This window comes from Aulostomus chinensis, chromosome 10, assembly GCF_037954235.1.
Source record: "Aulostomus chinensis isolate RoL2024-O1b breed Wild chromosome 10, RoL_Achi_v1.0, whole genome shotgun sequence".
Taxonomy (NCBI): Eukaryota; Metazoa; Chordata; class Actinopteri; order Syngnathiformes; family Aulostomidae; genus Aulostomus; species Aulostomus chinensis.
The window spans coordinates 23748081-23772737 of record NC_141329.1 but is presented as its reverse complement, the minus strand read 5'-3'; the positions used below and the strand labels follow the sequence as shown (position 1 = coordinate 23772737).

General features: G+C 40.2%; 1 protein-coding gene across 4 annotated transcripts in view; it reads left to right on the top strand.

The window, feature by feature from the left end:
* Positions 1-24657, top strand: part of LOC147254950 (neurobeachin-like) — a 180945-nt gene that overhangs the window by 74483 nt on the left and 81805 nt on the right. For all 4 annotated transcript variants that reach the window (XM_086216541.1, XM_086216540.1, XM_086216539.1 and 1 more), the window contains exons 30-36: positions 3161-3315; positions 4511-4634; positions 7953-8080; positions 11706-11767; positions 15954-16018; positions 17959-18067; positions 20308-20474. In XM_086216541.1, coding sequence (XP_086072667.1) covers positions 3161-3315; positions 4511-4634; positions 7953-8080; positions 11706-11767; positions 15954-16018; positions 17959-18067; positions 20308-20474 — 810 coding nt within the window. The remainder of the gene's footprint in view (positions 1-3160; positions 3316-4510; positions 4635-7952; positions 8081-11705; positions 11768-15953; positions 16019-17958; positions 18068-20307; positions 20475-24657) is intronic.

Here is a 24657-nt window from a genome sequence, read left to right as displayed (position 1 = left end):
CCTGAAGTGTTCCCTTGGTTAACGCATGTGCTTGACCTACTTGCTGAGAATATGCTGAAGGATGATGCACCTCATCATCTTTTTTTCCCCCCAAATGTAGACCTATGCCGTTCAGTTTTTGATCCACTTTGTAAGGATGGGTTTATGCAGCTATCCCTCTCCATATAATTGTCCATGAGCCTCTTCTTGCTGACACTAATAACATCCTGCATGCCTGGAAGGAGCTGCATCCTATCCTCCATTCCTTTTTAAGAGCCGTTCAAAAGTTTGACTCATCCTTCTGTTTTTTTTATCCTCTCCGTCTGGACTAGTGCAACTGGTTAACTGATGGTTATTATCTCAGAAGTTATCGTTGGAAGACTTGTGTGTCACATCTGCTGCTTGCACCATTGTGTTTGTAAGGGGGGTTGTTGTTTGCACGCCCCTGCTTTAAATTCCATTTTTCATTTTTAAATATTGCACTCAATTTTAGTGTCATTTTTATGTGCGAAGTGCGTCCGAATAGTGCTGCGTATTTGGATTTTGGCCAATTTTTCCACTGATATCTATGGTTTGTAGCTTGATGATGTAAAAGGGGAGCAGATTTAGAGCAGGCAATGAAATTTTAGTACAGTGATTAAAGACCAGCTCTCCCTTTTTTCAAACATGAACATTGAAAGTGATTGTATCATCACAAACTGCTTTTCCGTTTTACCGTCAAGATCACGCAACACAGCAAAAGTCAGTCATGAAATATTTGCTGTCCGTTAATTTTTGATCATATTTACAGTCAGTGGTATAAATGGAAATGTCATTTCAGTCCACTCCGCAACGATATCCCCTTTCAAAATCTTGTACATGGTGACCATTGGCACTCTCAATCCCAAACTTTGATTGACTGCACCTGCTCAGTGTTTTTAACATAAGACATTGCACGATAGCATTGTATTAGTAATGTTTCTCCTCTCATTTATGTAAGATTTTTCCTATAATTTGTCTCTAATAGCGACATAAAACAGTGCAAATCTGTGGGATTTGATGAATTTGTTTGAGGAAGGATTTCCTAGGGATTTGGTTCAGATGACAGCCAGTTTAGCTCAGCACAGAGCAGAGGCCTGGCCTGTGTCGCTGAGAGTAACTGCAGGAGATTGGACAAGACATTATCTGGCATCCTCACAAACCTAAAGGCCAACTGCAGACCTGATAAGGACAAGGCTTTTTTTTTTTTTTCCCCTGTCAGGGAGCTTTTGCAGGGCCAAGTTCACTGCATCATGTTTAATCTTTGGCCAATCCGATGTGAACAAAGGTCTGGTGAGTTTTAGTGTGTCTGTGCTTTACACAAATTCCCAAAGCCTCACTTTTATGTGAAGCCTTCACAAGCTTTTCTTTACATGATTAATTCATGAGCTCACCCAGTTTTAGAACCATGTGATTTTTACAATAATAGCAAATTAAAAAAGAGGGGTTTTTTTTTCCTCTAAATGCTGCATTGTCATTTAGTTTGGAGCAATCTCATGCTTTCCTCTCAATATTTCTAAAGCACAATATTTTTGTTCGTGTGGGCCATAACATTTTTTTGTAATACCTGTCAAAAACAGATGCTAGACTGTATGTCAGCAGAGAGCTAGTGCCAAGTACATTAGCATTTAATCTCGTGCTCAACGAGCCATAGTTGTATTAGTTCAAACATTATAGTCATGCAAATATATGCCAGTAATAACTGCCCAGTGAGAAGCTCTCATTAGAGTCTGGGTTGTTTTTCGATCCTCCGAGCAGAGCAGAGGGCCATGATGGCAAGAGCAGATGTAAAGCAAAGTATAGTAGCTTCCTGCTTGGCCTCTTGTTTATTTTCTTTAGTTTTTGTGTGTGTGTGTGTGTGTGTGTGTGTGTGTGTGTGTGTGTGTGTGTGTGTGTGTGTGTGTGTGTGTGTGTGTGTGTGTGTTTGTTAAGGTTGAGGATGTTTATATTACTGCACTGATGGGGGAAGTATTCACAACCAAGCAATCATACTAACACCATACTGTGAAAGTTACAAGTGAGCGTCCCACATTGAAAATTTAGGAAATATTATCACCAAAATATGCACCTAAATTATTAAACGTAAAGACAATGTAGGTTTTTATATCCTATATTCATTGTAATGTTATGACTCATGCATTATTTTAAACGCAACAAACTTGAATTTAATGAGATTTGTGGGTTTTCCTGACCAATCAAAGTTTCAATATTAGAAAAGTTAATAATATTATGGCAATAATGCATTTCATGTGGCACTTTCCAAAAAAATGTATTGTTTTGCCGCCACATGTCAATAAGATGGAGTCGACGGCTTCGGAGTAGAGACAGCAAGATCAATTCAGGGGCAGCGCTGGGGCATAATGACATAAAAAGTACAAATAGAACACATACAGGTTAGATAAGGAAATCGATTGAAAAGAGATAAAAACTGCAATCCTGTGAAAACTTTATCTAAAACAAATATAAACTCATATTTACACAGAAACATAAACAGAAGCAATTGAATGTGCAAAGACTGACTGGTCATAAATATATAACAATAGTGCCATTCTAAAAAAAAGTAGGTTTAAATTGTTTTTATTCATTTTTTCTTATGACACAGGTGTAGACAGTTTGGTGTATAAGAAGTGGATTCCAGTGTCTGCGGCACGTGATTGCCAGTACAATGAGGCTAAAACAGGTGTAATGTGGTCTCTCTTCTTAATACCTGGCTAGCAACTGAGCTTTGGTTTGTGCTGAGACTAAATCTTTGTCCGAAAGCCTCTTTTCCAGATGTTTGCTGTACTGAATATTAGTTTGAAAGCCTGAATGATTGGATCTTTGGCCCTGTTCTGAGGCTAACTTTCAAACTCCAACTGTCAGTTTCTGGATTTTAACAAAAAATGAAATTTGTCAGCCAAAGTCAGTCAGGGCAAATGAGGAATCACTCACAGTTAATCACACCATGAGTCAGACTAGCTTCAGGGTTATTTGGCCTTGAAGATGCTTGCTCTGCTGAAGGTTTAGACACACATCTGTCTCTACCTCTTGATTGAACTTAACTGGCTTCTTTGTACATCCATCACTCTTAACACAGCATTAGTGCAATATTTTACCCTGTTTATTGGTGTGATATAACTGATTTTAACATTTAGATGAAGCACATTTGGTGTGTTTCCTACAGGAGTGTGGTGGTACCTGTGAAGAAGTCATCCCTTGGCAGCCTCGGGGTTAACACAGTGGGAGTTAGCGGCAGCACTTCTGGGCTGACAGCTGGCAGCACCCCCAACATCTTTGCTGCTGCTTCTGTGACCCCCAAAAGCATGATCAACACCATGGGTAGGTCAAGCATGTTACTTACACAATTAATATTCAATCAGCTCAGGTAGCATCTTTTTTTCAAAGCTATTTCTAGTGTTCAATTTGAGAAATTACTGATTATCCTAATAATGAGTTTTTTTTTTTTTATTCTTCTGCCATATTGGGACTAGAAACAAAGGATTTCCCCTTCTGTGGGGTCTTGCCTGCTTGTGCAGAGTTTCTCAAACGCCACCAGATGGCCCTCTTTACCTTCCTGTTGGTTTTCTGAAGCAGCTCTGAGCATAAGAACCTTCCTTCCAGCATCAAGGATTGTTCCCGATGTAACAAAATCAAACTATTCTCTTTTAGTCCATCTAAATTATAGAATTAAGCACATTCAGTCGTGCTTGCCTGTGTGTTTCCTGTCTTAGGGACTGTATGCCCTTCTCTCTCCCTGCTACTTTGATGTTGCGTTTCCTTCTGCATTGAGTCGGTTCCACCTCAAGGCTCCTGTATTCTGCAGCTCTTAGAGGAGCCACTTAGCACCAAGAACCATTAGAGCTCCAAACACCTGTTTAATGTGCACCATTAAAAAACAATCTTCCTCTTCTCACCCAGCCCCTGAGCTGGAATGTGGGAAGAGTCAAAGTGTGCTTTCAGCTAAAGCCCCAGGCTTTCCACGCTGACATCACTGCATTCACCGTCCCACAACTGCAATCAGAATGATTTTATACGTGCTGCCAAGTAGCTGTGAGTCAGCAATCATTTCTAAATTACTGTCATCACAATAGTCTAATTTCACTCTTGATGCTGAAACTGAGGTGTCATGAACAAAGCATGCAGGGACCAGTTTGAACACACCAGCACAGGTGGAATTGGATGTAGTTAAAGATATGATACACTCTTACCATATGTTCACTGTTTGACTTTGTTGAGATTTGCAGTTACTGCTACATTCCACTGATAAGACCCAGATACTGTGGACCTGTTTTTTCATCCACCTCATTTTCCTTTCTTCTTCTTTCAATTTTTTCCAGTCTGCATAACATCTGGAGTTTACATATATATGTAATCAGTCAACACGTTTAACGGTTTTAGGAGCCATTATTTTACATGTTTTATTACTCCTTTCCTCAAAAATAATCTTATCCTCAGCATAAAAGGAGCAAAGGTTAGCAGCGTGTTTATTATAAGTCGGACGTTGCACTTAAGTTTCTGCTGGTCTTCCCTGCAGGAGCCACTGATGCTGCTGCATCTACCGCCTCCTCATCCAGTTTTGTCAATGGAGCCACAAGTAAGAGTCTACCAGCAGTGCAGACAGTGGCACCCATGCCTGAAGACACAGTCGAAAATATAAGGTACATCTGACCCTCTCAGTACATCCACACTGTCTTGGTGTGAGTGAACTCTTTGGTGTGTGTCTTGTGTACAACATATATGTGTTCTTTTTCTTATAGAAATGTCTGGGTTTTTTTTTCTTCTTTTTTTTTTAGATTTTTTTGTTGTTTGTTGAGTGATAAACAGTTTCATGCGATTTCTCCTACCTTATTGATTATTGGATAACTATCATGTTTCATGTGTAATGACTTAAAAGAGCATTTTGTTGTTTGCTAGGCAACAACGGCCTCTGCAGATGTCAAGCGATAGAATACAGGCCGACGGTGTATAATAATCTCTTAGTTTGAGAATTGGGAGAAATCGTAGCTTTGACTGAGGCCACATCCATGCTTTTATAATTCAAAGCGTGTAACTTTTGTCATGTTTACCCCTCGTATCCTTGCTACTCGGAGGTTTCGATCCTCTGAAAGGGCAACCATTGAAAATGCTCCTGACCCAGTTTTCTTTTCCATGATTGCAACATCAACACTAGACAACACTACTTACTATTAACAGCTAATTCAACTTTAAAAAAAAAAAATTGGGGAGTTGCTGACCTTGTTGTCTTTGCTTGAGGCAGTTGTGCAATTAAATTCTGCATTTCAAAATGTGACTATTTCCTACATGCACCAGAGGCATGTTATTATCGAAGCAGACAATTCCATGTCCAGCAGTGTTATCAGCCCTACATGAAGTACCAAATCTGGATAGGGCTGGGAGGACCTGCTGCCTTGTGAGATAACTTTATCAATGGAGTTGTTGTTCCAGAGGAATGATGTCAGATAATCTAGATGAATTCAGGTCAACCTCAGTGAAAGACAAATTCCACATTTATAAGGGCCAACAAAAATGAGGGGACCTATGGATGTACTTTCAAAGGTCGTATTTATGTTGTATTATTAGTGAGGAGGGAAGACACATATATGTGGCTTATACCAAAAAGTTGTGTCAGCCATCATCTGAGCAGCCTCTGGAACTATCAACATCTTCCTGGGTTGATATAACATAAAAACACTGACTACAAATTCCAAAGATCTTCTACCAAACTTACAGATGTCCCAGCGAATACCACAAACCACGGGCGGAACGGTGGAGAAATGGTTAGTTGTTCCAGATTTGAGTCCCGGCTTGGGCACGGGATCTTTCTGTGTGGAGTCTGTATGTTAGCAGTGGTCAGCACCGTCGCCTCACGGCAAGAAGGTTCCGGGTTCGAGTCCCGGCTCGGGCACGGGATCTTTCTGTGTGGAGTCTGCATGTTCTCCCTGTTCCTGTGTGGGTTCTCTCTGGTACTCCAGCTTCCTCCCACAGTCCCAAGACATCAAGAGGGGACCAGGCTGATTGATACTCTAAATTGACCGTAGGTGTGGCTGTGAGTGTGAATGGTTGTCTGTCTCTATGTGTTGGCCCTGTGATGGACTGGTGACCTGTCCAGGGTGAACCCCGCCTCTTGCCCATAGCCGCTGGGATAGGCTCCAGCCCCCCCATGACCCTTAACAGGATAAGTGGAAGAAAATGGATGAATTGATGAATGATACCTCAAACTACAACAACATGTTTTAATTGTACAAGTGTTGTGTGACTACAAGCATAAAATCTACCTACTGTTTACTCTGTCACACACAGTCCTTGTGAGTGTTAAGTTACACACAGGAGTGTAGAAACATCAAACTAATGCTGAAGCTGTTATTTTAATCTGAAAATGCAGGCTGATGTTTCTTAAATTTTACAGAATAATTATTATTATCATCATCATCATCATCATGTCTTTACACCGTCAAATATCGAATATGTGCATTTGAGGTGGGATAATGTAAATACGACGGTATTTAACAGTCACGTGTTCTTTTGTGTGTCTCTTGTGACCTTGACTCATCTCACCGTGCTCTAATAGTTTGTGACAATCCTGCCTTCGTCCTGCTCTCACTGACTGCTGAGAGCCCAGGTCTTTCTTTGCCAATGTGTATTCTTCTAGAGGAGTAGAGGATCAGTTGCCATGGCAGCGGTAACCGACATCACTTAGTGTAACTGTGAAGTCAATAATAGCACAGTCTTGCAGTGAATTTTGATCATGCCTAACTTGTGTTTTAGATGGAGGGGGGGGGGGGAACAGCCAATCTAAGTTGTCCTTCATGCAAATACATTTAAAAATTTAAAATATATTTGTTTCATGGCCTTATCACAAAAGTGAAAGAATGAATTATGTGGTTTGTTTTATTTTTTATGTTTGTGTCTATTGCAGTGTCTGTTGTGAGGTGGACCAGCATCCACTACAGCAGGAACTGACCCCTCCTGAACTTAAACCCTTTAGCTCCCTGACAGGATTACATGCAGCCTCCAGAGCTGCAGGCCAATGTTTTAGGCAAGGATATTCATTATAGACATCTATAAGTGCTCCCTGTTTATTCTTCTTGTCTATCATTTTTGTGCTGTGTTTTTCAAAAAGGCGGATTACATCGGACTAGACACAAATCTCAAACCTCTTCGCAGTTCTGTGTTATGCTGCCTTTTACACATTTTAGCTGGGAAAGCAAGCTTTGTCTCTGTTTATGTTGTCTAGTATCTGTGTGTATACACAATAGCAGCGTGTAGATATGTTGCAGCTTTATCTCTGCTTGTATACAGTCTGACTTGTATGGCTGCATGACTCCGGCTCAGTTTTGTCTGAGGTGCAGCACTGATAATGTCAGGCAGCAGCATGCAGTGAGTGTGTAGAAGATAAGGAACTTCCTTCCCTCTGTACAGTGGAGTGACAGTCATCCCTTGTGCAAGCTTGGCAACATTTTGCAACAAAGAATGCAAACAACTGGTTAGATATTCTTTTTGAGTGCAAAAAATACCCCAAAACATTTTTGTGGCTTTAAATGACATAAATGTTTTTTTTATTCACATCCCCGGTGATATCAACTGTACTCTTACAGATCTTGTTTCGCATCCTCTTCAACAGACAGTTGTCTGTCTTCTATCTGGCAAATTTACCCTCATTCTCTTACTCCTGACAACTGTTATAAAGGACAGTGAGAAACCACAATAAAATAAATTACCATAATATATACACTATATTAGGTGAACACATACAAAAATTAAAACACTCTCTTGGGCATCTTTTTATCTCTTACATCATCTCAAAGTATTTTACTGTTCCAAATATTTCTAAGTTACAAGAAAAGTTATATCTGCATCAACAGTGTGACTGAGTGTTAGCTGTCCCTTAGTTGTGTGCAGTAACTCAAACAGAGCGTTAAACTTACACTCAATTTCAGTGATTTAATTTGCTTTCATATCTTCTATGTTTTTGACAGCATCACTTCAAAGCTGGAGAGGGCTTTGGAAAAGGTGGCACCACTGCTGAGAGAGATCTTTGTGGATTTTGCACCCTTTCTGTCACGCACCCTGCTGGGGAGCCACGGACAAGAGTTGCTCATAGAAGGTATATGTTGTCACCGAGTTTGTTATAATTCTCAAGCTGTGTGTTGAGTCTTTGTTGTCTTGTTTTGATGGATGTGTTCGCACAAGTATCCGCTGACAGCATAGTCACTATTTTACACCCATGCAGGGGTTCTGATTAAATCTGCTCTCTCTTTCAGTCATCAATCTGTGTTTTTGCTATCTTCACCATGCTCTCCACATTGATAATTATTCCTCGATGTAGTATTTTTGAACATCACAATTTAGGAACGGCAATCTGCATATTGAAGTGAATGCTATAACTGTTGGTGGCCTTTGCCTCCTGTTGGTGATATTCTTAGTGCTATTTTTGTAGTTCTAGTTCTCTAAGCTAAAATTGCACTTCCAAGGTGCTAGAAAGGGATTTTTGCCAATGTATTTTAACGTTAGACTGAACTAGTGGGCAGGGGTTTTTGTTTCCCATATGAAAGCAATAACTATATGTACTTTGGAAGAGCAGTAACCTTTTTCCTGTTTTGTGCCATCAAGGCAATTGGCAGATTTTCTCCATGGTTGAACTCAAACCCACTCTCATGGAAAGTAAAATAGAGTATGTAAGCTGACTGAGGGCTTGATTATTTTTCAGTAATGTCTCAGTGGTCAGACTTCAATTCCTTGTTGTTGTTAAGGTGACACCAGCTTTGTCACGTAGCCTTCAGGATGAATATCTTCTCAATAATAGCTTTCATATATTCATTTAATACAGCATTACAGTGGTCAGACTGCACACATTCAGAGGCTTTATGTTATGGACAGAAATGTGTGATGTTTTTGCTGTACTCTACTCTGGGCTGTTGCCTTATTTCTCTTTGTGAAGGCTCCCAGTGCCTTCCCCGGGCCCCAGGTTGGCCGCCTCTCCCAGCACTATATGTGCCTAACCTCAGGGACTCTCAGCCTGCATCAGTGTGCATTGCCACACTATTCCCCAGGCTTGTTTTGGCATCTTTTCACTAGAACACGCTGCCACCGCTGCCAGTACACGTTTATGTGTGTGACTAATGCAGGCATTTGTCTGTGTGTATGCACAGCTCAGAGAATATGTGTGTGGCCTCCAGTCTCTTGACTTAAAGTTTGCAGAAAGCAAAATGATACCCCTGCCCTTTCACTGCCAAAGTCTGCTTTTAACAGTAAGCTAAACCAATATTAGCTTCAGTGGTCTATGCAGTGAATGACAGCAGGCTGAAAGAATGCACCACCATGACTTTATTAAAGCCTGTTCCAGAAAGAAATTGTCTGACGCCACTTCCCTGTGCATATTTTATATGTGTACTCTTTACATTGCCAGACTAAAGGCCCTCATGTCTGCCAGTGTGATTATGTTAAAAATGCTACGTTTTCATATATATTTGGTGTTTATTTTGCTCAGCTAAAGTCAGTGGGAATTAAAGTTTGAATAAAAATTCAATTTTAATAACAGGAATTGTTACTGCTTTTTAAATTTTGAAAGCAATCAACTGTGGCAGGCTCATAATTAGATCGTACAGTTACTCAGTACAGATCAGTCCTATTTAATTGGTGAAATCACACATTAAGTCTTTGAAAGAACAGTCAGAGTGTTGCTTCTTAAAAATATATACAATTTTTGAGTTCCATGCACTTTGATTCTAAAATATTTTTCCTGTATTCACCATTCATACTGAACGTAAATGGACAAGCTATGCCAGGCTCATGCAGCTAATGTTACTTGCTCAACCTCAGAGGACAAGAATGAAAGTCAGGTAGCACAGTCTTGACAAGTGTGAAAATGTCTGTTACCCTTTCACTCAAATCTGTCAGCAGACTGACCAAGCTGACAAACCAGAGCTGAGCTGAGTGTGTAACCCCCACAAACAAGGACACAGATAGACAGCTCTGGCTTCTTCACCAGACATGTTTCCTCCTCCTCCTATTTTGGTTTGAGAGGAGCTCAACCCGACATACATAAGAGCAGCTTTATCATGAGCATTTTGAATATTTTACTTTATCAAATCTCTTTATTAGCGTGTGTGTTTTTTCCCCCAAATGACTGAGCTGAAATAGCTTTCCCTCTCTTTCTCCTTTTCTTCTTGGCCCTTACCAGGCACACAGTTGAAATACTGTGCTGTAGTGCAAAGGCGCTCCATTTACCAGTAATTACGAGCCATCCATCACCCTTTAGATTGCGAAGGGTCAAGCTCCCTTGTGCCCTGTGTGCCCCTTTGCCTCACCCTATTCCTTCACACCCCCGGCAGACATGTGGTCACTGCGGCAATTATGTTGAGTGCACCCTGAGCTTTATACTAGGAGTTGTTGGGTAAGGCCTGTGTGTGAACACTGCTGCTGTTGTGATGCCTGCCGCCTGCTTCTTGCTGTCCCCTGCGTGGCCCGGACTGCCGGCACATCACCCCACAATGCCACATTCACCCGTGCCTTAACCCTGCCCTGTTTACAGGAAAGAACTGGCAGGCCGTGTTTAAATCGAATGCATTTAGTTTGTCTACCAGCACAAGGCCGGGGTCAGTTGGCCACCTGACTCCCGTGTCAGGCTGGACTGACTTATGGCTCAGCATGTCACTGCTACAGCAAGAGGTCAGCTGTGGCACTCTGTGTACAAGAGGGTCACATCCTCTGAGTATTTACAATATGCTCCTTTGGAAGACCTCCACTCCACTGAACAGAGATGGATGTAGAAGAAGGAAAGATCTTGCGGTTTTGTGTTCTGAAATTTTAGCATTCTATGTCATAGTATGCAGTATTTATGCTAGCTAAACTTTGTTGAATACTTGACCTTTTAGAGCTAATTGCTACTTATCTTGACTGTTGGAATTTTAGCCTGATATATTGTCCATATTTTGTGTTTTTCTCATTGGATCAAAGTTGCAAGTACAGGTTATCAATACGAAATAATAATCATAAAATGTGATTATATTTAATGATCTGCCAAAAGTACATATTGTGCATGTTATGTGCAGTGTAGTGCACAAGTCAAGTACTATTCCAACAAACTAGTTATTTTAGAAAATATAATATTCTTAATCTAAGGGATTGACACTGTCATCCAAGGAACAGTGGCAGCTGTTAAACTCTACTCGCTGAGTTCAGTTTTTTTTTTTAACAAATGATTGCACCGGTTCCCTGCTGTCTAACGGATGGAATTGGAGGTGTGGAATACAAGACCAGTTGAAGCCATTGTTTTTGCAAATGAGTTTTTCACACTTGCCCTTTTTCATTAGAGCATTGTCTGCATGTGTGGCTCACTGTCAGCGTGGAGATGAGGGAAGAAACTGTGAATGCCTTCTGTCAGCGTGTGTGCATGTAACGTAGGCATGTGTGAATGTGTGTGTGCTCACATACACATCTGTGCTCTGTTCAATTTACTATTTTGTAAATTATAAATTAAATTCACAGTTTTTGGGGGTTTACAAGGTTCTTGTCATTGTGCCAAAAAGTAGGAAAAACAACAAGCAGATGTCTGTTTCAATGTCTATAGTGTCTATAATGTATTTTAATTTCAAGATGAGTGAATAGGTCATTATCTTTACATATGTGAAATGAATACATACATAATGAAACATGTACTTAGTACATGTAATATACATTTTCTGTATTTAAAATGGATTACCTCTCTGGTTCATTTTGTTTCTCCTCAGGGCTGGTGTGCATGAAGTCAAGCACCTCCGTGGTGGAGCTTGTTATGCTGCTTTGCTCTCAAGTGAGTTTGTCCTCCTTGTTCCCCTCAAATCCCTCTTTCCTTGCCTGATTTGTCTTTGAGTCCCTCCCAATTCCCCTCTGTAATTAATATTTTTCTTGTCTGTTTTGCTCTGTCCTCTCTTCATAAATTATGCTCTGTCATCAGTTTTGTGGTGATATATAACAAGAAGCTAAGTTCACCTTTTGCTGAATAAAATATGACCTATGACAGCATTTGGTAAATTTGACAGGGACATAGTTAAAGTCCATTTAACTTGAAAGAAAGAAGATATAAATAGCCCTTATCTTGTCTGAAATAAAAAAATAGAACAATACTAATCCATGTTTAATCAAGGGGGTTCTGTGTTTTATCAGTGAGCATGCTATCCAATCTGTCCTGGAACTTATCATTGTCTTGTTTTTGTCAAATGTTCCATAAGCAAAAATCATCCAAATTGTTGACAACAAGCAGAACTGACTTTTTCACTACACCTCGGAGCAGCTCAGGGAGCTATTCCCAAACCCTCCCTCAGAGAAACAAGCTCCACCTCACGCAACAGTGCTAGTGACTGATTACCTCCAAGCTGACCCTCTGAGTCTCTTGTTAAGCCCTTGTTTTAGCGAAGGTCAGAGCCCTGATGTAGCAGTTAGAACAGGAGATATTTAACATACCTTCTGTCAGCCCATCAGTCTTGCGTCGGGAGCCCATAAGGAAGCCATTACATGGTGCCTCTTTGTGGATCCAGACTGAAGGGCCTCAGACTGGAGGAGGTGAATTGCCATTTGTGTGCTCCATGGTATCAGCAGTCGCAAGCCCTCTTCAGCAGGGTGCTCAGCCTCTGTTATAGGAAGGGCATTATTCAGGGGATTTCCTCCAAAAAAAAAGTGCATAAATGGGACAGTCAGCACTGAGTTATTGTTGTTCTTTTGAAGGTTTTTGACATGCTCGCTCTTCTGTCTTGTATCTGTGGGAAGTTGCTTTTTCCAGCTCTTGGATTTATTGCAGATGAGAGCATCAGCATGCTGTTAAGGGTCTGAGTCCATCCCCCTTCACACAGATAGCATTACTGCGGCTCCAGAGATTCCTGCCATTAGGGGCTCTGGGGATGAAACCCAGGCAGTGATATCGATCAAACAGCTACATGGTCAAGCCTCAAGACCTCGCTGAGTGTCCCTCTACACTAGATAGAGATGAGCCACTGCTCTGTACACTAATACTGCAGCATTAGCATCAAGTTTGCGGCTATTATGAGTTATAAAATCACGTGGAGACCCTCCACAAATAAACCCCTGCTTATTCTGACTTATAATTAAATCATAATGAATCTCTAATAGAGGATTTTCATATGGTGTATCTAAAGTATTCTGTAAAAGCACAACAAGCTGTCTAGAATACAGGGTGAACTTTTGGCTGACGTCATTATAAAATGCCACCCTCAACATATCCCTCAAACAGTAATGTTTTAAGACGGCAAGAAGGGCACTTAGCCGACCTTTAGTCCCTTTCTGTTTTGTGACCTGTCAGTTTTATGAATAAATTAGTGCTAATGATCTGCCTTTTCTTATTTATGCATACTAATCGCAGCAATCATCGTGCGGCTGGCAATGGCTGCAGACACGGTGTGTCTCTCCTCAGCCTGGCCAGCTGAATGAAAAGGTCAAGCAGCTCTGTTTCTTCTAACAGCTTAAACATACAGGGGGGGATCGAGAGTGGAGCCACAGAGATTTAGTGATGGAAGGCATCCAGATGTGGAGTGTATAGCAGAGCAGATAAAAGCACAGGCTCCTGCACACTGACAGGTTGGATTCAAACACCACAAATACTTAGTGCCCTGCTGAATTTCAGCAAGATGAAAGAAAGAAGAGAGAAAATCTTCTCAAGGCCAGCAAGTTGTTCTGTGGGATGGGAGTGGTGCTATTTGAGGTTCACAAAAAAGTATTTTTTTTGTTGTTGTATTTTCTTTCCTGTTTTGTTTTTGTTTTTTTCCATAGATGGAAAAATTGCAGTACTATTACCCAAGATAAACCTGCATCATCATCTGTGACTGCCTGGCATTTGTAAACGTTGTGCGTGATGTCAGCTCAATTTCTTTTAGTGACTTTAGTTTTATACAAGCATATTATGATATTATTAGAGTAATCACTCTCAATAGCATTGTTTGAAGCAATAGCAGCCAGTTGTATACAGCAAAAAGGATCATAAGAAACAAATTGAACGCATTCAATAGCAAGCAGCTGGTGATGATGATGCTTTTCTCAGAATTTCTTGAAAGCAGAACCTGACATAAAATGTGAGACTTCACATTTGTCAACTGGCTGCAAACATGACATAAGGGAAAAGTCATATTAATCTGTGTTTTAAAGGTAATTCGCAGGCAACATTACACTCTACCTTTTGTACATTTGTCTGAGGCTCGTCTGCACACGCTAGCCTAATGTACATTTTGTTACATATGAAATCAAAGATGATACTTTAAAAAATGTTGCTTTTCCTCATGCCTCCCCTTTTTTAAATTACATCAAATTTCAGATTTGAATGCCTTAGCAATAAACCAGTGGCCGTGGTGCTGTTGCTCATGGTCAGCATCGACGTAGTGATCACAGTGTTTTTTTGTGAGGAGGAGCACATCAATCCTGATTCTCCTCAAATGAGCAGCAGAGATTTTTTTTTTCTGCAATCTCTGCAATCAAAGGTAGCCTCTTCTGGGAGCTCTGCTCTCCAGTAGAGAAAAAAAGATAAGTAAAAAGACTCCGAAGACTATCTCAGCTGTCAACAGCTATACCTCAGACAAGATAGCAAATTTGACAAGGTCATGCTATACCCTGACTGAACTGCTGCCATTTTCCTGTCATTGCCCAGGTGTCATATGTGCCTCAGTTTCCGTATTTATTTTTGTCACGTGAGCATAGTGTGGAACCTCAAGTGGAAGAAGACTAGCTGTACATGATCCCTGTCCAAATCAAGAACAGCTTATTTCCAGGCAGATACTGTAGCGGAGGAAAGGGGTCACAGGGAACATTTGGAGACCAGATGCTCCGCAGTTTGTCTGCACCATCTCCCTGACTTAACGCATCGTAGGGTCAGACTGTGTATTCTTGCATGAACCACTTTGTGTCAGGTATGACAACTTTGTACAGAAAGACATGCCCATTTACAAGAATGTCAGTGTCAGTTGTTCTGGAACTATTCGTAACAAATGTTTACCCGACATCCAGACATCCATAGAGCAAACAGTATAGCTTTTATGTATATATCTATATTACATTGTTTTCAGTGGTTAATGAACACTTTTAATGGATAATCATGTTCTGAGGCTCATTAACTATATGAATCACCTCCAGTATTGTCACCGTTAGGAGTTTTGAGTTCTTATATTACCTTTGTTTGCCTTTCTCTTTTCCACCATGGCCCTCTTTCTTTTCTCCTCTATTTGCACCTCAGTGAGAGTACAGGACAGCTGAATTTCCCACAATGAAAGGCGCACTCTCAAACTACTTTTTAATCATTTCCAGAGCAGGTTGTGAGACAGCGAATGCTGGCAGGCCAGCCCAGGGCCCAGATCCCTTCCAGGCACACACTGCAGGGCTCAGTGAGTCTGCTCAGTAATCTGTCACTGTAAGGGACAGAGGAAATGGCTGTATTTAAGTGAGAGGATACAGTTTCATCCCACAATTACATCTCTCCTGTGTTTACAGATCTATTCACAAAGGAAGAAAGGATGGTCACACATGTGGTGCAGGATTTCAGCTTTTTTATAACCTTAGTTTTTTTTGTTGTTTTTTTTCTATCTCAGGACATCTGAACTAAATGCTTTCTATAACTACTTGAATTACAAGCTTTTGCAAGCTGTAATCTCAATTACAGGTGAAATATGCAGTTTGGGTGGCAAAATGTGATTCTGGTCATGTATTCCTGAGTTGCAAGATCTTGTTACATAGTGGATCAAAAGGATATTTTGATACTTAAACGCTCTATTATTTTTATTTTACTCAAAGCTGTTAAGAGTACATGTTTTTGGTTTACTACCTCTGGGATTTTGGAGAAAAACTGGCTGCAGCTACAAAATATTTTTTCACCGGCAATATCTAGTATCGTTTTAAAGGATGTAACTATATCTTCTGAAATGTTCAACATTTACTGCCTAAAAACTGAACAGGGTTCAGAGTTGCTTTGGGTACTATTATAATAATTCACTCTTTCATTCCAGGAATGGCAGAACTCTATTCAAAAGAATGCTGGTCTGGCCTTTATTGAGCTGATCAACGAAGGAAGGTGCAGTAATACCTCCACTCCATACAATATATGTGATGGATTTTATTATCAGTGTGTCTTCTTTCTTATTATCTGTGCCCTCGCAGCCTATTAGAGCAAGTAGAAGATTGCAAATTACCTCTAAACGTCTTGTAGGCTGCTCTGTGGGGGTAAAGGTAAATAAGATTGTGTGACTGTTTAAGAGAATGTACAGTATATACACTAGAGTGCAGTCAAACTCTTAATGTCTTATTATCTCTCCAATATCAGCTTACTGTATTCCTCAATACCTCTCTCCTTCTCCCCTTGGACTCTGGGTGTGGCCAGACTCTGGGTTTTCTGTTGAGCAGATCAGGGCCGGCTCAGCCTCCTTGCCCATCTGCTGACCCATCTGGCCAAGCCTCCACTTTGCCCAAGATCTTGCCTCAACCCAGCCGGGTTTCTCAGTCCCCCGTTGGCCCTAGAACAAAGGGTTTGTGCCAGTAGGGCCACACGGCGCTGTCCAGGGTGCTGCTGGCAGATACATGATTTCCCAGTCAAGTCTCTGCACACCTGCTCTGTTTAACTAGACAGATCTTGAATTAGCTGGAATCTGTTACCTCCGTTTGCCTTACAAGGCGTGGCTGACACACACGTTGTATCTGTTGTGTGTAACAGTAGTTATGTGCTGTCCTCGTTTCATGGATGCACCTGTTAAAATTGTCAAAGCTGCCATCGAATGCCACCAAATTAACTGGAAATACACTGAACAAAGCCTTGGATTATTTTGAAAACCAGCTGATCATTCTACTTGATAATTGAGAGCTCTTCTGTCAGCATGAATGTACCTGGAAGCCATCAGTCATGTGAGACTGCTGCCCCAGATTTCCATGATACAGTTATCACAAATGTGTGTAGGATTATTTTATATTTAGAGTGTGTTAAGATGTTTTTCAGCCCCAGAAATGATAACCAGGGAGAGGAAAATCACCAGATAAGAACTTCAAGGAGCTAATAGCCAGCATATTGTTGTTCTACAACCATTAAAGCATATTCAAATCCAGTAATAATAATTAACATATTTCAAAAGAGTTCCTTATGTATGAAATGATAACCAACAAAATATAGAAAAGAACACACACACACATATGTGTGTGTGTGTGTGTGTGTGTGTGCGTATGTATATATATATATATATATATATATGTATATACTGTATTATGTGTGTGTATATATAATATGATTTTTTTGAATCTCTGTCTTATCATCTTGGGATCTCATCTCTGCATGGCTTCATAACAAATCTTGGGATTGTCAGCCAGCCCCTTCTCTTTGAGCAGTGAACGTCTGTCTATTAATGAGTGCTTGTCAACAGTTAAAGAGGCAATAGCAGCTGATGAATGCAGCCTCGGGATTATTGCTTCTCTCTGGGACAGGAGGGAAATTACAATCTGTATCAAACACTGGAGAGGAACAGGGGACGCTTTAATTAAAACAAAGCTAGCCTAATGGTGTGTAAAATGGCATGTAATCTACACACAATAGCCAGGGTGTTTTCAATTATTAAAGATCCTGGAATTTAAATGTGAATGTGGGCGGTGACCATGAAGCCTCTAGAGTCAGCTGTCTGTGGCCAGACTTGTCAGTAATACAGGCGCTTGGTTGTGGTCAGTGGGAAGAGGAGTTCAGTCTATCAAGAGTGTGCCGGACAGGCTTCAGTGCTCTAATGACACTCCAACCCCCTCCTTGATGTTACAGAGGGATCTGCCACTGACCTGCAGCCTTGCAACATAACACAGACAAATGATGCTATTTACCACTCTGCTCTTTCAACAAAAACAATGTCGCACCGCAAACTACATTTTCCTTAACAGTGCGCCACCCTTCCAGGCATCATCACAAGTATATAGCAAATACAAATGATGTATTTAATAATGATTCATAAAATTCATTAAAGGCTTGCTTTCTCGACCATGTTAAAGGTTACTCTGCCATGCCATGAAGGATCACATAGTTCGGGTGGCCAATGAGGCTGAGTTCATCCTGAACAGACAGCGAGCAGAGGACGTCCACAAACATGCAGAGTTTGAGGTACATAAATATGTTTTTCTTTATCATGACTGAAAATGGAGCAGGGATGGGGAATGAACCGCTGACATTGTACTGACAATTCTGTGATGATGAAAAACATGATTGCAGAACAAAGTGTAAATGTCATCCAGGAAAATTAGACTAAAGAATTACCCTTTTCCAGTTTTCATTGACTGAGAAAGTAAATTTAACAAAAATGTAATGACTAAATTATGACCAAAACTAATGAGCAGATTAGTTTGGAGAATAAAGCTCAATCAACGTCAGCTGCCCAAAGCTGAGGAGACGCATTGTCGGCTCAGCAAAAGGACTACAACTAGACTTAAATAGGTTTCTTTGAATGAGACAAAAATGCAGTGACTTTTAGTCGACTAAAATTATAAAATAAAAACAGGAAGATGTTGAAAACCAACAAAGACATTTGGCATGGGACTAAGACTAAATTCACTCGCGCACTGCTTTTCTAAACGGAAGGTGTACCATCTGCTGTGAAAATAGAATATTTTTTCAATGTGCTAATGAACTCTCAACAAATCCTGTTAGTGTGAAACAGACATTTGGCTGTATGTGCTTAGTAATCCTGTCCCCTTGCGTCCTCATGAGGATTAACCCCTCACCACTACAATTGCTTATAAAGGAATTTAATTACTGGTACCAAAGGGATATGCCCGCAATATTAATTTAGGATTTTGATATGAGCTTTTCCAACTTAGGCAACTAGCCTCCTGAGTCTACATGTAGCCCTGAAAGTGAGTGAATATTGATATTCCTGCAATAGTGGTGCTTTTATAAAGCCTTTTAAAAAAATAATACGAGATGTTGTTACTTCAAACTTTTGTGTGCGTGCGTGCGTGCGTGAGTGTGTGTGTGTGTGTGTGTGTGTGTGCGTGTGTCCACACAAATATCGAGACAAACATAGCACCACCCCTGTTAACAGCACGTACAGGTTAAGAGTGATGAGTTTCTTATCTGGGAAAAGCAGCCATCCTCAAACAGCTGCTTGATATACAGTTCTTGAGGATCCTTGACCTGCTAGATAAACTGGAAGAGACGGCTAGATATGCAATGTCAGGAGAGAGGGGGATGTGTACCTGGCCCCATCCGTTCTGTCTGCCAACTCGAGACAGCCTACACTTTTCATCTGTATCTGACGTTACTTTATTACCCACTCTCCAAGATTGAAGATTCAGTACGCAGATAAGACATTTTTACAATTAAGTCGGTGTCACGGCAAAGCGTCATATGCTTTAAATTGATAAATAACATTTGATATTTGTCACGGCATCACGTAATGTAATGCGAGGTGACAAGCAGAGATTGAGTTATCTGCTTTATGAAGAATACGTTGAAGTATAATATCTGACAGAATTCAAATTTGATGCAGGAAATTCAATTAACTTCCAGCTTCTGTTAGTAAATTAGATTTTGAATATTAGCTGGAGTTCCCCCAGGGTGGCGCGGTAAGACAATCTTATTTAAGCAGCAAAGATAGGGTCGTTCTAGATTACCTTTAGCCACCTAGAACACCAACAGTAGCTCTGACTTCTGAGAGTTTGAAAACAACATTAAAACATAAATGTGTATCTCATATTTCAGCCAGTTCATTTACATATTTTAGATCACTTTACAAGAAATGCAGCAGTAATTGAACCATGGATGTTGTTTTTGCATCAATATTTTCCAGGTTTATTAAAATACTTCGAAATACAAAAGGAAATGTATTCTCACTGTGTGGGTTTGGAGAATATACTTGTTTATTTATATTTTGTTCCATTACTTTAACAGTAATGGGTTTTTTTTTTTACGGGCGTTGTAGCTTGGTTATCTGTGACAGACTGTAGTCTTTGTGGCTCTATTAAAGTATTTTCCCCACTTCTCTAATAGCGCTATCCACAGCTACATAGCAGGGAACCTCATCTGTCCGCAGTTAGGGAATGGACTGCCTTCATGTCCTCGCCAGTGATTTACTACTCTCCTCCAAGGGAGCAGAAATATATCTCTCAGCTGTCTCCTAATATCTTTATGCACTCAAGTGTGTTGAATGAAGCCATAACATTATTCAGTGTGACAAATGCTCCATTAGAGGATGTATATTATTCAGGCTTTATTCAGCTCAAATATTCTTAAAAATGCTTTTACTACAATCTCAGATGTCATTTTTAGCAGTGGATACTGTGACACTATAGCAGTAAATATATAATAAGGTTCATACTGTGTTCCTTTTTTTTGTTTGTAATTAGTCCAACTGTGCTCAATATGCTGCTGAGAGAAAAGAAGAAGAGAAGATGTGTGACCACCTGATCAGTGCGGCTAAACACAGAGACCATGTGACGGCCAACCAGTTAAAGCAGAAAATCGTCAACATCCTCACCAACAAGCATGGAGCTTGGGGGACTCTCGCCCAGAGGTAAGACCTTGCATTTAGATTTATGAAGAGTTAGGTCACACCTATAAAACACAAAACTTACCTGTTCACAAAACTAGGACCACCAGTTAATGTCATTTTCCCAGAATCCTTATAGGGTCAGCAATCAGGTCAGCAAACGCAATTACAGTGTGGAGTGGCTTTATCCCCCAGGGACAGCTGATTGGCCAGTCATCCGACAGTTCACGGAGGAATAAGGGGGCTGGGGTTTTTCTGCACTGTTGTCCAGGCATTCATTGACCCTCTCAGTAACGCAGACCAGCACCTGGTGGTAGTTGCAGACTTCCCCACGGACCCTGTTAAAATAACCACTGGCTCTGCTGCTCTGCCTCCCACCACTCACCTACATCCACATGGCCCCACAGATACACCACAGAGGGGAAAGATCAAGGGCTGTTATATTAGACAAACGGAGGTGTTCTAACATACTAGTTGTATGAAGAGGAGAGCTGAGAATAAGACCATTTATTTGTTGCAGATCTCAACATCCATAAGTACAGAGCTATTTTAACGACACATGACAGCTGTGCTTGTAGGTAAACTTGCGTAAAGCACTGTTTTGATGCTAAGTTTTTTTCCACTTAATTGAAATCCATAGCAGTAGATTGAAAAAGTTTTGTTAATCATGATTTAACCTGCATCCTGACTGGAGACCAGAGAGATTCAGATAAACCCTCTCAAACCACGAATGCAGATTAGCGAGCAAATTTTTACCTCTGTGCTGAAACAGAAGCTTTATTTTATTTTTGCATCAGATTTTAAAAATTCAATACAGATGTTAAACCATGTTTGCTGAAAATTAGGTTTGTTTCATATCTTAACTCACATTTACAGATGTCAAGAAAATTATTCAAGCTCATGTAATTACTTTTTACGGCTATATTTTATGTCTCTGACTTGCAGTAAAGTTCAAAGATTTTCCACCCAAAACAGCAGATGTCAGGAGCTGCTACATGTGGTCTCTTTTTTTCATGGATTGATTAAAAGAGTTTGCAAGATTATGGGCTACTTTTTATGTGCGCACACGTTGCGATTTATTGCCGTTATTCAATCTAAACAATTCACAATGCCTCGTTTTCTGTTTAAGTCTCCAAATGGACATCGTTTTAGTATGTGATTCATTGAAAAACCACTGGAAATAGTCAAATAATCACCTTTAACTTAGTGGTTGAATGAAAAAAAAACTCTAAGTATATAATAAATACCAATGCTAATCTTCATTTTAATGCTATTTTACTTATAGACGTAACAAGTAAATGTGTATTAAAAATATGTGGGCGATGATTGAAAAGATTTTCTCAAACCTTAGTTGAAGTAGACGTTGGAAAAGCTATTGGATTGAATTCTGGGCTCTTGTTCAAATATTTATAGAGCCCCTCTCAGATGCACAGCATTTGCATTGAAACAAAGGTTATTGGGCATGACTGCATTGTAAATGATACCACAAAACTTCCAACGAATTCAAATTTAATGGTAACCTGCTGGCGAAGAAAAATGATGCAATATGCTCACAAGCTCAAGGCAGTGTTGCAGTTCAGCAGCTTAGTCTTATTCAATGCTACATTAACTTTCCCATTTATGCTGGTCTTGTAAAATATAAAGCCCTCAAGCATTTCTGTGTGTGTGTGTGTGTGTGTGTGTGTGTGTGTGAGAAGGGTAAAGAGGCTCTAGTTGTTAATGTTTGTTTTCACCCTAATGCACTGAAATTGCTTTGCCTTTTACTCTTAAGTTCTGCCTGGAGACTTGCTGGAGGTTATTTATCATTTGTGTTGGATATATTGTAAACAAAATCATTCTTGGACCAGCAGGAGACAGAAACCACTATAACTCCTTTTTTTTCCACTCTTACACCAGTGTGCAAGTGTGGTCATCATAGTCAAGGGCATGTTATCATCCCTTTTTTTGAGCTGTTGTTTTCTTTCTTGTCAGAAATTGTGTTGCACCACGTATGACAACCGCAAAGTACTAGAAAATAATCTGTGCAAGACTTGGTAACAGCTGCTGCACAGTCATGTGATCTGATTGAAGAATAAGCAGATCAGAGCCTATAGTGGTGTGTTAGATCACACTATATGCTTGCTTGATGATGAATGTCCCCCCTGTATAGAGTCAGCACAGGAAAATCAATACTCTTCAAATTGAAACAGTATAGGGTTGTATTGATCTGCCGCGCTAAATCAAAACGAGGAGCCTTTTATACATCTCTCCCAGACAGCTCCCTGCCCAGTAATGACACACTATCAATTTTAGCTTTACACTGATAAATCAAGTTGAAAATTGGATGTCAGAGTTTTTTCCAGCGAGAGAGTGATTTTCCTTGCCCTCTGGTCCCCTCTGCTGTTGACCTCTGAACTGGTAGTGGATTATAAAGTTCAGGCTCGTCTAAAGTGAAAGTAGATGTCAAGGCTGATGAATTCATTTAAGAATATCATCCAACACTGCAACGCAGGACCACCTCACAGTGGCAGGACTATAAATCCTGTCTCATTGTGTAGTTTTATCACGCTTAAAGAGACAAGAGTAAATTAAGCAACTGTGTCATGCACAAGTATATCTATTTTTTCTTCTTTTTGCATTGTAGAATATACAAATGTAAAAAGGTGCAGATTTTTTTTTCATTTTTAATACTGTATTTTCCCTCTTTTTTTTTTTTTTAGCATTCTCTCACATTCTTCCTGACGCACTTGTTTTTCTCACACTTCAGCTAAAATATTCACCATCTAACCAGCGCTCTTCAGGTGCTAATTGTGGCGACATGTAAAAAGGGGTTGAAGGAAACAAACCTCCCTTTGTTCCCATGCGGGTCTTCATGTTCGCATCAGCAGCATCAATGACAGCTGACAGAGGAGCCTCTGCTGGCAACCACAGCAGACCTTAACCCTACCTGACTGCTCTATTGATTGTCAACATTTCTTCGGTATAATTACTTTTTGTAGAGGAGGAGAGAAAGGAAAAGGGAGGCATGTATCGATCTGTGGCAAGGCAGTGAAACAGCCGTTTCCCTTGACTAACAGTGAGTTTCATCCCTCACACGTGAGGAATGGTAACAGTCTTCCTGTGGGTAATAACTTTGTGATGGAATTATTTTTTTTTTCTTTGCTCACCATGTGCCCAGACTAGAGTTTGGTCTTGGCTTAAAAGGTTATCAATTCTAGATGAAACACCTTTAGATGGTCTAACAGACTCAGAGGTTTGATGTTTGCTCACCCCTCTGGAGCACGAGCAGGAACTGAAGGTCTCTGGTTGAGCCAAGTCATATACAAATAAAGTGTATTTATACATTTTTTAAACTTTGTTTCAAGAAAGTAGCTGTGTCCACACATTTTGTTAGAATTACTTTTTTTTGTTGCCAAATTAATAGTAAATGTTTCTATCTAATATTGTACCTCTTCAGGGTTTGTATTTTGCATATATTACTAGTTCATTGAGTGACTGTATCCACTGACATGTGCCCCTGTATCCACCATTTGTGTCCGCACCCTTCCTCAAAGCATTGCTTCACTCACGAGATGGAATTTGACTTTGCTCTCTCTAATGTATATATATATATATATATATATATATATATTTGGTTGATTAAATGTTTTAAGAATCTTGTCTCTTTTCACAGAATCCTTTACATCCTTTACATCCCATCTTTTACAACATGGTTCAAGCTGGACAGTTTCTGTGGCAGCCATATTGGATTATTGATTTTTCCACAATATCTCCCATATTCATTGATGGATTTGCTTCATATTTTTGGTCAGTTGGTAAAAAGATGGAACGCTTCATTTGAGTAAAGTGGGATCCGAATTCTTCACTTCATGTGGTGGCCATATTGGATCATTCATTTTACTTACAACATATTCTATATTTTCGTGCCCTCATGGATTTTTTTGTGCCATTTAGCACCATTTTAGTGTTAGACTAATGACGGTTGCTTTCTGGTTGAGGTATATGAGCAGCTGACCATGTCTAGTTGTTTTTGTCATCTTCCTGCCATGTTTTCTGTGCACTGATGCCAGGCGAACACAATGATATTGCTGCCCTTCTGTCTGTAGGCGGTCTTGCCTACAAACTGGCAATAGTCATTGTGGTTGCAATGGTTACTGCTGAAATGATGATCTGCTGAGGGCCTGTCGGTGGCAAAAACACAATTTTTCCACTTTATTACAGATAAATG